This window comes from Lactuca serriola, chromosome 6, assembly GCF_051521515.1.
Source record: "Lactuca serriola cultivar US96UC23 chromosome 6, Lser_US96UC23_V15, whole genome shotgun sequence".
NCBI classification, from domain to species: domain Eukaryota; kingdom Viridiplantae; phylum Streptophyta; class Magnoliopsida; order Asterales; family Asteraceae; genus Lactuca; species Lactuca serriola.
Window position 1 is genome coordinate 179,026,784 of NC_136413.1, and position 14,081 is coordinate 179,040,864.

The window sequence follows — 14,081 nt, forward strand, 5'->3', positions numbered from 1 at the left end:
ATAAATAATATAGATAATAAAACGTATAGTAAAGTTACAAACCTGGTGGAGGGAATGGAAATCCGGAAGTTGGGTTAAATGCAACTTCTTTCAAAACTTTAGAATCATGTGCTATGCCCTCCCATCCAGCCCATACAAAGGTGAATATCATATCAAAATTACAAATTCCAATTACATTTTGATAACATTCACCTTTTCCTCTTCCCCTATAACGATTTTGTTGATCAACAGGCACAACTGCATGTACAAGTGTTCCATCTAGTGCACCTATTGCTCCGGGAAATATCTGCATTAGCCGTCTATGTCGTTCTGAGGTATTTGTTGTTGAATTAGACGAGGTTGGTACTATAATTTCTCGTGCAAAACACATCATTGCACGTAAGACCTCATGAAAACATTGATGAATCGTTTGTGTGGAGTGATGAAATCTTTCTTTAACGGCTCGAAAACGTTCATTATGTCCTATAACATGTAAAAACATAGCCATCTTCTCTTCAACGCTTATCGTCCTACTAGATTGCAACCAATTTCTTTGTGTAAAGTGATTGCATAATAGTACAAATGCATCTTGTGAAAGACGTATCATATCGTAACATTGTATAGGACATCCGTGTATCAAATCTTGCGTATACACATATCCCTTTGCTACCTGTTCGCTAGCTCTTATTCTTTTAATTATTCTTTGCCTTTGTCGGACCAACATCAACCAATACCACGAGAATATAAGAAAATATAAAAATTCACCTTCTTTATCCATGTGTCCTGTTAGATGTCAAATACAAATTACATTTTAATCAATAACATAACAATCAATAACATAACAATCCATAACATAACAATCAATAACATAACAATCCATAACATAACAAATCGTAACATGTAAATACGAAAAACATAACATTCCATAACATATAAATTCATATAACATAACCGCACCTAAGAAAAACAATCCATAACATAACTAAACCATAGAATACTAATGTCTAACAATGAACCATAACATACTAAAGTCAAACATAACATGTAAATACTAAAGTCAACCAACTAATCCAAACTTTTTTCCCGCATTTGTTACCCACGACTCACAAGTTGACAAGTTAAGGCGCAACCAAATTTTCCTATTACCAGCACTTTCAGCAAATAACATAAGAGCAGTGGTGTATTTCGGATCATATTCTCCCACTCCAAGCTTGTCAACTTCGCCATACAAGCATCCATCTCCTTGTCAAGATTATTTGCTTCGGTGAATGCTTGTGCAGCCTTGATAATCTCTTTTCCAACTTCTTTCAACTCATCATCAAGTGTGGTTTCTTTAGGACCATTTCGTTTGCCCCCCTTGTTTTTTGTCCGCCCAGATGATTCCTCACTAGTAGGTTGAGGTACTGTTGAGCTTGGGGTATCTGCATGAGGTGCTGGCTCATCCATCTCTGTATCCTCAAAATCATGTGTATTGAAGGTTTCATTGGGATGAGGTAATGTCGAAGATGGCCCCTAACTGTGAACACCGGTCGAGGTCGCCCCATCAAATAGTTGGGTACAAAGTTCAGGGCAAGGGAGAGGTGCATTTCTCAGCTTATCTACATACTTGTTCAACTGTTTGACAAATTTAATAAATATTATTAAAGTAGTAAAAAAGTAATCTACTTTAAAAAATATGTATATATGTACATTCGCTTCCGCTTCCCATTCTTCATTAGTCATGTTAAAAGAATTCGTAACGGGATTATAAATATTTACTGTTTTGTTTTTAAGTTTTAACCACACTGCATACTTTGCTTTTAAATAGTCATATCGGTTTTTCATTTGTTTTTTGTCGACAATAAAATTATGATCTGTTTTCAATTTCTCCGCGACCACAGCCCATGAGTTTGCTTTTAGTCCGCTACCCTCCCGGCCATTTCTTGTTAATTCTTGTATACATGCTTCCAAAAAAGTTTTGTCCACCAATTCCGACTTCCAACTAACCCTAATTCTTTTATCTGCCATGTCTATTGTAAAAAGAAAAATAAATCTAATCATCCACATAACACACATTTACAAATAGCTAACACTATTTGCTTGATGTCAATAAGATAAAACATATATTTTGTTTTGTTTAACCAAAAGATAATACAACTTGAAGACAATACTTGGGAGATATCATATACACAGTACATAACTTGAAGACAAGATCTCATATATCAGTTTGGTAATACACATACACCTATGTAACAAATTCTAATCATTGTCTTGAGCATTTTGATCTTACACACATATGCACATCAACATATCATATACACACAGTACATAATTCATTCGATTTAACAACTATATAAGGGGCAGTGATTTCACACATTAGTTCATACAGATTTCATACACAAGCAATTCATTCCTTCATATAGATAAAATCAGATTTCATAAACAAAAAGACATTATAAATTGATTTCATGTCAACCCTTTGTTCTAATTGAATCCAAAAATAATGAAAGAAGTAATTTCAAACCCTAATTTCAGAATGAAATCATCAATTTGACAGCAAACATTGAAGGGGTTTTGTGATTTCAGAAAAAAAAAAAAAAAAAAAAAAATGAAGAAACGTACCTGCATTCGATCTCCTCACCAGGGCTGTGTCTTCGTCGCCGGAGCTGTTACTTCGTCGGCGCAGGAGGTTCGCCGGAAGCTGGAGGTAATTGTTGTGTCGTCGATGGCAGCAGGAGCTGTTGCTGCTTGTTGCGCTGAATGTTGAAGGAAGAGGAAGAATAGCGGCGATTTGTGTTAGGGCGCAGGAGAAGAAAAATGCATCGGTCAGCCTCTTTTTTTTTGGACCGAGTCAGCTCCTTGGTCATTGATTACTTACCGAGTCAGCCACAATGGAGGCCCATCAAACAGTCTGACTACTGACCGGGTCAGCAGTCAGCTCTGACCAAACTGGGTAAGTGCAAATCAAACGACCCCTTGGTTTATTCCATTATTGGTTTAAATGGTCTCTAGACTTAATTATTTTCCTTTCTAGAGGTACAAAATTGGTACAAAATTGATATTGACGTGCTTATTCCATTATTATTAATTACCTATTGTATCCGGTTACCCTACTACAAATTAAGCCATTTTCGTTGATTTGGCTACTACAATTCAATAACTATTTCCTTTAAAAGTGTATATAAAAATAGACGGATAAATATTTTCCCGAAACATCGACACTTGAACACTGAAAACCGAGCTGCTTTCCTCAACATAAACCCTATTTTCATTTTGTAGAGGTTGAAATGATACACATTGCCACTAACATAGAGATTGTTGTCTCTAATGACATTGTATCTTCTCTATGAATCTGCATCTCGATATGAACTATTTTTTGGCCCATGGTATCGATGGAATCGGGCAGAACACTTAAGCTGTTCATAACCGATCAGTAGTTGATCTTGATCGATTTGGGATAGATGTAAGGATTGCCGCTTTTTATCCAGCTTTGATGCTCTCATCCAGTAGAATGTTGTCTCTAAAGGTACATGCATATATGTATCGATATCCGTTGTTTGAATGATTTTGTTTGGTTAACATGTGGAGACTAATGAAAATTTTGTGTCATTCGTGATTTTACTGAAAGTTGCAAGTTTCTCATGCTCCTTAGAAGATATAATATAATAACACCTTCATTGAAATGCAGGTTGATTTTTCTTTCATCTTTTATTGCTAAAAACAAAGGTCGGATGGCTCGATATCTAGCAAACAAGTGTTCTATTGCTTTTCATGTGAGTTTAGGATTGTTTTAGAATATTTTTGCTTTGTTTATATGTGTTTTGTGGGCATGTGGCTCATGCTTTTCATTTTCTTGATATTCATAGGGAAATGGACGACACTATTTGCTGATAAATTCCGTGAACAAGTTGAGGAGCGGCTTGATTTTGAGGACACAAGTGTGGATCCTTGTAAAAATATTGATGTCATTAAAGCTGTTATGGAACATGATTCACATCAAGGTTAGAATTAAAAATACTTGCTAATGTATTTGATTAGCGCGGGTTAATTAGCATTATGTTTTATTTCTTACGAGTCAAATGGATAAAATGAAAAAAAAATGGGAAAAAGAAATGGTTTGAATGGTAAATGGATCGAAGCTTTTTGGTTAAGGATATATGCTATTATAATGAACTTCTATTTTGTTTTCAGATACAGAAATGGAGGTGGAAAATGCTTCTGGAACCACATCAAAGAAAAGAAAGAAAAAGAAATCTATAGATATATAACAAGGCTAGTGATGATGGCGATAAATAAAATACTGTGGTTACAAACATAAATATAAGTCTGGAAAGAAGAAAAAGAAGTCATTGGTTGAAGAAAGAATAGAGCCAAATGAGAATGGTGAACAAAATGGTGAAGAAACTGGAAAAATAAAAAAGGGAAAAAGAAGAGAAAAGACGTTGAGATGGTAATGATGCTTCTGCTGCTAGTGAAGGCAAGAAGAAAAAATATTGTAGAGTGAAGAAGATGTGTAGGTCACAGAATTTAGTAATATTGAAGACACATAATAGTATTGAAGACATGTGTACTTCCATTGATGATATGGTACTAGGGACATTTTAAACCTGTAAATATTGACTTTGTGCCCATAGAAAGCAAGATATATTTAAACAAAAACCAAATAAATGGTTGGGTTACAGTGACATTAACTCAAACTATAGGTATAAATTCCTTACTTTCTCTTAACACTAGCAAAAAAGGATGCAACCGCGAAGAAAAATAGTGGGGCGATTTCCGGCGAGCTGCATGCATTTTCCGACGATGTTACATGCCAACTTTTAGCGATTTCCGTCGACCTTCAAGCAAGCTTCACGAGTGGACTGAAGCTACTTCTCTTTCTCTCATTCTGTCGTATTCTACGACAGTGAGGGCTTCATGCGTTTTCCAGCACCACTTCAACCGAGTTCATGCGTTTTTCGGTGGTGCTTAGTCGAGTATCACGTGTTTTCTGGTGACACTTCATTCTCTTCTTTCATACTGTTTCTGACGCTTCGTCCTTCTTTGGTAATAAACGTTCCAAAATGGGCCTGGTCAACTGTGAAAGCAGTGGCTAGAGGTGGTCAACGACGCTTCTCTCTCTCTCTCTCTCTCTCTATATATATATATATATATATATATATATATATATATATATATATATATATATATATATATATATGTTTCAGGCAATTTCTGATGATAGTTAAGAGGTGACGACAATATACCGACGGTTGTTGATGGGGCGTTGGTTGTTGTGGGTTATGTTTAGTGCACATCATGGAATTTGTTAAAAAAAAAAGACAAAACTTCAAAAATGGTCATTGTGGTTTTAAAAAATATCAAGTTTAGTCCCTAAGTTAAAAAAACCTCACAGATGGTCCCTATGGTTTCAAAAGTTTTTACATTTGGTCCTTTTTCTCTAACTCCGTTAGCTTTTGGCCGTTAAATGAAGGACAATTCTGTCATTTCACTTCCACAGGGACCATTTATGAAGTATTACCTTATTTTTTTTTTAAAAAAAAAAGAAAGAAAAAATATACCGAGATCGTTTCTGCCATCGATGGATTCAGATCAGTTACAGAATGATCAGAAAACCCTAATTTGAGAACGGAATCAACTTCAATTGATCGTTTCTGGAGTGGTGAAATATTTTGTCAAACAAGTGGAGTGGATACTGAACCACTATATGGGAGTGGAAACTAAAAATTATGTTTCGAAGAGGATGAACAAACGATCAGTTGTAACAACAATGGAGGTGGTCGCCTCTTCCTCATTAAATCCTACATCCTATATACCCAGAACCCCAATTGATCCAATCCCAAAATTGCATCCAAGGTCTGTCATTCGATCAGATTAACTTTTAAAATGCCATACAATGAAGACGAATCCTCCGGTAGTGATTTTGATACCAGATTTAACGAAAATATGGAAGCCCTAAGAAAGGCTTGCTTTATCACAGGTGTTGACGATTGAAGAAGACCCAATTGCCAAAACTCAATTTTGAAACTCAATTTGGTTGTACCTTTTGATTATTTGAAAATGGTGTATCTTGTTGTAGATGTCTTCGATCATATCCTCGCATGCTTCTTCCTTCAATAAGCCCTAAAAGCAATATGCTTTCATCCACTTCAACCCATCGTCGATCTCATGCTTCATTGGTGGTCATTTACATCAGCGAACTTCATAAATCAATTTATCCTTCCTACGCCTCAAATTAATTTGATTTGGCACATCTTCTGGGGTCTGCAAACATGTCTAACTGAGCATTCCCCGATGGAAGGTTAAAAAGGTTACTGAGCATATCGGTACGTTAGGTTTGAAAACGAACTTTGACAAGGGTAACTTGGTTTTACTCGCAGCATGAATCATTTTTGGTCATCTAACCTCCCGATTTCGATCTTCCCCCTTTTCATTTCTTTATGCGTTTTCTGTTCATTCGATTTTGCAGAAACCAATTTTTATTTTTTTATTTTCTATTGCCCATAGTGGTTTTGATATGCAATGTTTTCTGTTGCCCATGGTGGTTTTGATGTGCAATGAGAGAGAGAGAGAGAGAGAGAGAGAGAGAGAGAGAGAGAGAGAGAGAGAGAGAGAGAGAGAGAGAGAAAGTAAACTGAAATTTTCATTTTTTTTTAAATAATAATAATAATAAACCTCATAAATGGTCCCTGGATAGTGAAATGATGAAAATACACTTTACTTAACAGCTAAAAGCTAACGGAGTTAACGAAAATGACTAAATGTTAAAAGTTTTGAAACCACAGGGACCATTTGTGAGGTTTTTTGAACTTAGGGATTAAACTTGATGTTTTTGAAAACCACAGGGACCATTTTTTAAGTTTTGTCTAAAAAAATTTATTAATTATTATCAGTTTATTTTTATTTAATCAGTTTGTTTAAAATATAAATTGTAATGAGTTTATGGTTGGATTAATGATAAAAGTAGGTTTGTTGTCTTGGATTAATGTATTAATATTTTTTAATCATATGATTTTATTGGAAAATCTTACTTAAGAACATAGTTTTCTATACTTTAAAATTAACATTTTATACATCTGTTGGTTCAAATGGTAAAAACCTGTCAAATCTGTCACCTAAAAAACAATCCCCCTGTCTAATAATAAACTAAAAGAATGGACAAATAAAATAATTACTTTGGTAGCCTTTTAATATTTTCACTTTAATGTAATAAATAATCTTTAATCTGTGAAATTCTGGAGGCTAATCTACTATCTACTCAAATATAAAAATAACTAGATAATAATCTCTAGAAACGACGGATAAAAAAGAAAAAAAAAATCAAATAAATCATAAAGTAATGATTCACCAACGATAAAAAAAAACATTTATTAATTTATAAGGAAATTGTTAATATAAATAGCGTTATTATAGGATCATTGCTAATATAAATACCGTTATTAATTTATTAATTTATAAGGATCATTGTTAATATTCAACATGTGTAATAGATGAACTTTTCAGGGTTGATTTGTTACAAATTATTTTAAATTTTCTATTATCCAAATATAATTTTTTAATTTTTCTCATCTCTCTAACATTATTATAACCTGTAGTATTATTTGAGCCTGTAAAAAATTAGTAGAAAACAATTTAGGACATTGTTTTGATATATATTTAAATGTTTAATTTTTAAAAATATTTATTAAAATTTAAATTAATATTGAACAATAGATTTATTGACATCTTATATAAAATGACATTTTAAAATTAAAATGATATTTTAAACTACGGTTAATGAAATATGACATAAGAATTTTAAGATATAAAATATTATTTAATATATATATATATATATATATATATATATATATATATATATATATATATATATATATATATATATATATATATATAGAGAGAGAGAGAGAGAGAGAGAGAGGTGTTCAATTGAGAAAATAAAAAAGGTTGAGAATGGGGGAATCATTCTCAGCCACTCATTTTATTCAAGCATAAAAAGATACGGTGGCAAACTTGTAAATATGAGAACAACCTTCAATCTCAAATACGTATCTGTAGTTCAAACTCATTCATCATTCATCATCCAAATTTTTTCTCCAACTTTCAACAATCATTCAGATTTCTTCAATTAAACGATCATCAACATCATCCAGTGCTAATCAATCATCGATCTTCGTCAATAATCAACACGATTCAACAGTTAGCAACAAAAATTCGTTTTTGGTTCTTTAATTCAACCTTCAATTGTGCTTGAATACGATCAGATCTTCAACATTTATGATTAATTATACTCTCAGCATTATTAGATCAACATCATCGATAATCAACAAAAATTCACTTCATATCATTCATTCAACATCGATTATCAAATAAAACTTGAAAACTGAGGTTAGAAAAATATCAAATCGTTTTTTTTTTTTTGAAAAATTTCATATAATGCTGTATCAATCTACTCTTTTGTAAGATTTAAATGGTCAAAGTATCATGTTTTTAACATTTTTAAAAAAAGTTAAATTGTATATACTCCAACTGTTTGATGAAATGCATGAACTAAATTACCACGTTATATTCATATATGAATATGTTTTCTCAGTATATGATTATTAAAACAAAAAAACAAATATGCAAGTCTGTATGTTATTCATATGTGAATAACATATAAAAATTATTTATATTTGTTAAAATACCTTGTAATATTCATATGTGAATATACTGTGTAATATTCATAAGTGAATATATCATCTAATATTCACAAATGAATATACTATGTAATATTCACATGTGATATACCATGTAATACTATGTAATATTCAGATATGAAAATATTATCTAATATTCATAAGTGAATATACCATCTAATATTCACAAGTGAATATACTATGTAATATTCATAAGTGAATGCATAATATTTAAATATGAATATTCTATGTTTATTATATGCTATATTCATATATAAATGATACTTAAATTGTAAAAATAAAAAAATCATAGTTTTTTATTCATAACTGAATAACGAATGTACTGTAGTAAAAACCTGATTCATTTTTATTCACTTATGAATAACGATAGCTGAAAATATAAAAAAAATAAATTTTTTATTTTTATCTTAAAACTATATCAATATGGATGTCTATTTATAGAGAATAAAAAATCATGAATTTTGGTTTATTTAAGATCATTTTTTGATAAAAATAGCTTATAAAAATTAAAAAAAAAAAAAACGAAAAAAACTATGTTTTTGTATATATTAAGGTAATGATTAGCATAGTTTCAGGAAATATGTTATGTTGGAAAACACATGTGCATTCGTTTCCCATTTCCGCCGGTACAATGAAGGATTTTACGGCAAAAATAAAATGAGTGGCTGAGAATAATTCCCCCATTCTCAACTTTTTTTTTTCTCAATTGAACTCTTCCCTATATATATATATATATATATATATATATATATATATATATATATATATATATATATATATATATATATATATATATATATATATATTCGTATCTTTATAGAAAATATAGTCCAATCTTTCCTAGTTTGATTTTTGTTTTATGAAATTAGATTTAGTCCCCACAAACCATAAATCGACAATAGAACAAAAATATAATCATGATTTTAATTAATTGAATAAAAAATAAAAATACAAAAGAATGGAAACGTATATGAACATCTCATTTACCAACTTCACATTTAAAAGTATATAAATTTTCACAAATAATCTTATCGATTTAAATAAAATGACAACATAAAAAATAATATTGGTCACCATTATATCTTTGGTTTTTCTTGTTTTCAAATAAGCACGTTTCATCCATTTCACACATTTAAAATTATATAAACTTTCACAAATAATTTTATGTTTTTCTAAAAAGAGACAACTTAAAATATAATATTGGTGTCTGGTGACCATTATATCTTTAGTTTTTCTATTTGTAGTTTTCAAATCAAGCACGTTTCATCCATTTACTATGTTTATTTTCAGTTGTTAGATATATACAAAAAACATATTTATCTTATCTTTTGTTTTTTTTTGTTTCTTTTCCTTGTTTTCTCATTTATCACTTTATTTTTACGCTTTTATGTTTTTTAATCATCATTTTTTTTGTGTGTTTTATATTTTAATCATCAAATCATTTAAATTATTAGGTTTATATTTATCGGCGGCAAAAGTTCCAACCCTTCACTTGTGATTGTTGCAACAAGGTTTTGCATTAAGTCCTATTAGTGTTAATTTTTTGTTTTTATGATGTCGATGTTGTAAAATTGATTGATGCATTGAAAAATAAAAACAAAACAAGCTGTCAAATGTTAAAACGAAGTTACAATGTATAAATATAGAAAAGAGAAATACATTAGTTGAACCAAATGAAATAATTAAAATAAAATCTATGTTTTACCTTCTAAATTTATGGATTTAGCCTTCAAAAGAATTGATTTCATCATACGAAAATGATTAACAACACAACTTGTTGTCCGTTTACCTTATCACTCATTGTATTGTAATCACTAAATAATGATGAAATGAATGATTTCTTTGAATGAGATAAAAAAAAAGTATCCAACTAAAAATAATCAATTGGATATCATCCACTAAGTTTTATTTTGTTATGTTTGAGTTTTGTAAAATTTGATTTATGAGTTGTGTTGTTTGAGTGTTGAAATTGGTAATTGCATATGTAATGTATAAATGAAATTACATTTATAGATTATATGGTTTCCAAATATGTAGCTGATATTTACATTTGTTTGAAATTCAAATTAACATTTTATATAATTCTCTGCTCATGGATTATTTTTGGTTGATTCCTTGTTGTATTATTCTTATATATTGTTATTGAATGAAAAGATAATCTTCATGAAAAAATATTTGATTACCTAGTATCAGAGCTAAATCATTCCGCTCCTCCTAAAAACTATTCTCCGTCGTGAAACCTAGCCTTCATGTGCTTCTTTTCGATGACCATCCTCTTTGTCATTCTCTTTCTCTTTCTCTTTCACAATGGTCGTTCATATCGAGAAACTATATGGAATTACAAATACAAAATCGTATATTCCTCTTATGATTCATGTTGTAACATCCATATCCTAGATTGGTTAAGCCTTTTGTCGTCAAGGACTAAAGATGAAGTTTTGAAGAAAACTTTGTGCCAAGACGTGATGCAATTAAGGATGCCCACCACGTGTCTATGTTGGAAAGGGACGCTCGTTTTATGAAGCCGCCACGACGTGGTGTAAGGCCGCCACAGCGTGTAACATCCCGATGTTCAGATATTTCTAAATTCATCCCTATAATTTTATTATGTGTTATTTTGGTCCCTAAGTGCAAGAGATGTGCCTTGAAGCCCTAGTGGCATTAAGGTAATTTCAGGCAGGAGGAGTACGATAAGCGTACATGAGGGTACGCTGAGTGCACACTTATGTATGCTGGGCGTACACATGTTAGGACGAAACCCTAAGTTTTATGGTTTGGGAGGTATTTAAGCATCCTTATAGCTCATTTCTCTCCACATTTTCAGCCTCCAAACCCTTTGAGACATTTTTGCAAAACCTTAGCTCCTTGGTATATGTTTTGAGCTCAAGAGTGTGTCTTTGGTGTGTCAAAGGAAGCAGGTGTTGCATCAAGAAGCTTGGAAGCTTAGAATAAGGCTTGGATCTGGAAGTTTTGCTCTTTTCTCCATCATCTCAAGGTATAAAGTTCATACCTTGATGGCTTGTTGGCTAGATCTCATTTTTGGGGTGTTTTATGTTACTTTTGGTCCCAATTGCTTTATCTTGAGCATGACATGTTTTGGATGTTTTAAGTTGTCCTTTCAGAACCTTGCAGGGGTCCTTAGTTATAAAAATGAGGTCCCAATAGCTAGAATTGTCTTATGCATCTTGTAAAGGGTCTTAATGGATTAAGACCTTGTGTTAAGGACATTTTGGACGTGTAAAGTCATAACGTTGGAGACTTTATGACTCTAGGGTGCATTTGGACCATAGATCTAAAGTTTGGGCTTGAGTGATTAAGCCATTAAGCACTTAATGAAGTCGTGGGATTTGTGAGGGTACGCCCCACGTATGTGGGAGTACGCCATGCGTACTTCATCAGCTACCCTGTATTTGGTCAATGCGAGGCTTGCGTATGCTAAGCGTACTTCTGGGTAAGCCCCGCGTACTCGCATGAGTCAGCCCATGTTGAGTTGACTAGGTTGGGTTGACTCAGTTAGTATATTGGGTTTGACAAGTTGACTTTGAGTTTGACCAAGTTTGATTTTGAGGGCATTTTGGGTATTTTTGGATATTGATGGAATTGTTCACTTGGTGGATTTAGGTATTGTGTTGTGAGCTGAGATTCGGATTCGGACCTTATCAGTTCTATCCAGTTGCGATGTGAGTTTTCCTCACCGTACTTACGAGTCGAAGGCACCAAGGTCAACCCTTTGGATTGTTATCATGGTTTCTCGTATGATTGTGTACTGTAGTGATCTGTTAGATCTGTATCATGGTAGATAGGACGATACTATGCTTAGTGATCTGTAAAATCTACCTGTTTGTTTAGTGGATGGTTATTGTATGCTTATCTGTTATATGCACACATGTTTGGTCAGTGATTGAGGCTTCACTACTTTGTGCGTAAGACAACAGGCCGGGGCATTCCAACCTGATGGTTGAGGGCCTAGGGTATTCCATCCTAAGGATGACTGAACCATAGTATGTTGGCATTCCAACCCGAGTGTTGAGGTCCTGGGGTATTCCAACCCGATGGTTGATTGGACCCATAGTATGTTGGTATTCCAACTCGATGGTTGATGGGCCTAGGTTATTCCAACTAGATGGTTGATTTGAACCATAGTATGTTGTTATTGTATATGTGTTATTTGTTGTGTGTTGGTAATTTGGGGGAACTCACTAAGCTTTTGGCTTACAGTTTTGGGTTATGTTTCAGGTACCTCAGATGATTGCGAGAAGGCAAAGGCGTGATCGTGCACTTCCTTATGTTTTGTTTTAAGATTTTGAGAAAACTCTAATAATAAGCATGTTTTGAAAACTATTTTGTAAACAATGATGGTTTGTGGAATTGTTTGAAAATTTTAAAATTTTCATAAAATTTATGGATGTTACTAGTTCGTATCAGAGCCTTGGTTTGAGTGAATTGGAGGAACACTCTTGTAAATCCAATCTCAAACTAAGTAAAAAAGATTTTTAACACAATATATATATATATATATATATATATATATATATATATATATATATATATATATTTCAAAATAATCAAGGAGGATGTGATGTGTGCGATCAGTTGGAGCTAGTAAGTAGACCCCAAAAATACCACATTGTTATTTGATATTGGATCGTCCCAGATTTCCTAAGTAGCTGTTTAACCTTCTCAATCACCAATCCCGTTAAACCTATTTGCCCCCTAGTGAATACTCTCCTCTATCAGCGTACTCATCTGACTAAGGTCACTCCCTAGGCTCTTCCTAGGTTCTCACACTTCTCTGCCATCAGCTGTTGAATAACTCCTTATGACGTTAACCATGTACCTCTTGAATATCATCATATTCACTTAGTAGCTGACTCCCATCATCAAGATCTCCACAAAGCACGAAGCAAGTAGCATTCGGACATCGAATAATCTCTACCAACACGTAAAATCACTCTAGGTTACAACTCCACTTGCTTTACTCACAATCAAAAGGTATCACCGAACTCAAGCAACTCTACCCCTCATGGGTATCTAACTACTCTCTCAATAGGCTCCTCCAATTATCATCTAGGGATCTCTCCTAGATTACTCCTCTACTCAAAGCTCTCTCTCTAAAAGATTCTTGTTGGATACTCTTACTCCACACATACTCAAAGCACATCACAAATAGCAACATTCCTAGGCTAAGGCATCAAAAATCAAGCAACTCTAGCCCTAAAATATGAAACACCTAGCCTATCTTCTATCATGCATCATTAATATCTCAATAATAACTCATAACACAAATAAGTAAGGGTATTTTAGGAAATCACCGTTCGGGCTCTGGCTGATTGTACACACTGTTCCTTGTCGTTTTTCTCTTAAAAACTCTTGGTCGTTTTAGAAAAATCATTTCTTTTGAAAATTTCTCCCAAATCCCTAGTT

General features: G+C 32.7%; 2 protein-coding genes across 2 annotated transcripts; one reads left to right on the plus strand and one right to left on the minus strand.

Annotated features, from left to right (window-relative positions):
* Positions 1-1,491: 1,491 nt before the first annotated feature.
* Positions 1,492-1,986, minus strand: LOC145060444 (L10-interacting MYB domain-containing protein-like). The gene is made up of 2 exons (XM_079008106.1): positions 1,669-1,986; positions 1,492-1,593 (listed from the first exon to the last, which is right to left on the minus strand). Exons 1-2 carry the CDS (start codon positions 1,984-1,986, stop codon positions 1,492-1,494), a joined length of 420 nt encoding a protein of 139 aa, XP_078864232.1.
* A 580-nt stretch (positions 1,987-2,566) lies between these two features.
* LOC145060445 (uncharacterized) lies at positions 2,567-4,226 on the plus strand. The gene is made up of 3 exons (XM_079008107.1): positions 2,567-2,720; positions 3,825-3,959; positions 4,150-4,226. Exons 1-3 carry the CDS (start codon positions 2,567-2,569, stop codon positions 4,224-4,226), a joined length of 366 nt encoding a protein of 121 aa, XP_078864233.1.
* The last annotated feature ends 9,855 nt before the right edge of the window (positions 4,227-14,081 follow it).

Coding starts and splice junctions, on each gene's coding strand:
- LOC145060444 (XM_079008106.1), bottom strand. CDS start 1,986: ATGGCAGATAAAAGAATTAGGGTTAGTTGGAAGTCGGAATTGGTGGAC. Junction 1,594..1,668: donor AATGGGAAGCGGAAGCGAAT/GTACATATATAC, acceptor TTTGTCAAACAG/TTGAACAAGTATGTAGATAA.
- LOC145060445 (XM_079008107.1), top strand. CDS start 2,567: ATGAAGAAACGTACCTGCATTCGATCTCCTCACCAGGGCTGTGTCTTC. Junction 2,721..3,824: donor TGCTGCTTGTTGCGCTGAAT/GTTGAAGGAAGA, acceptor TGATATTCATAG/GGAAATGGACGACACTATTT. Junction 3,960..4,149: donor GGAACATGATTCACATCAAG/GTTAGAATTAAA, acceptor TTTTGTTTTCAG/ATACAGAAATGGAGGTGGAA.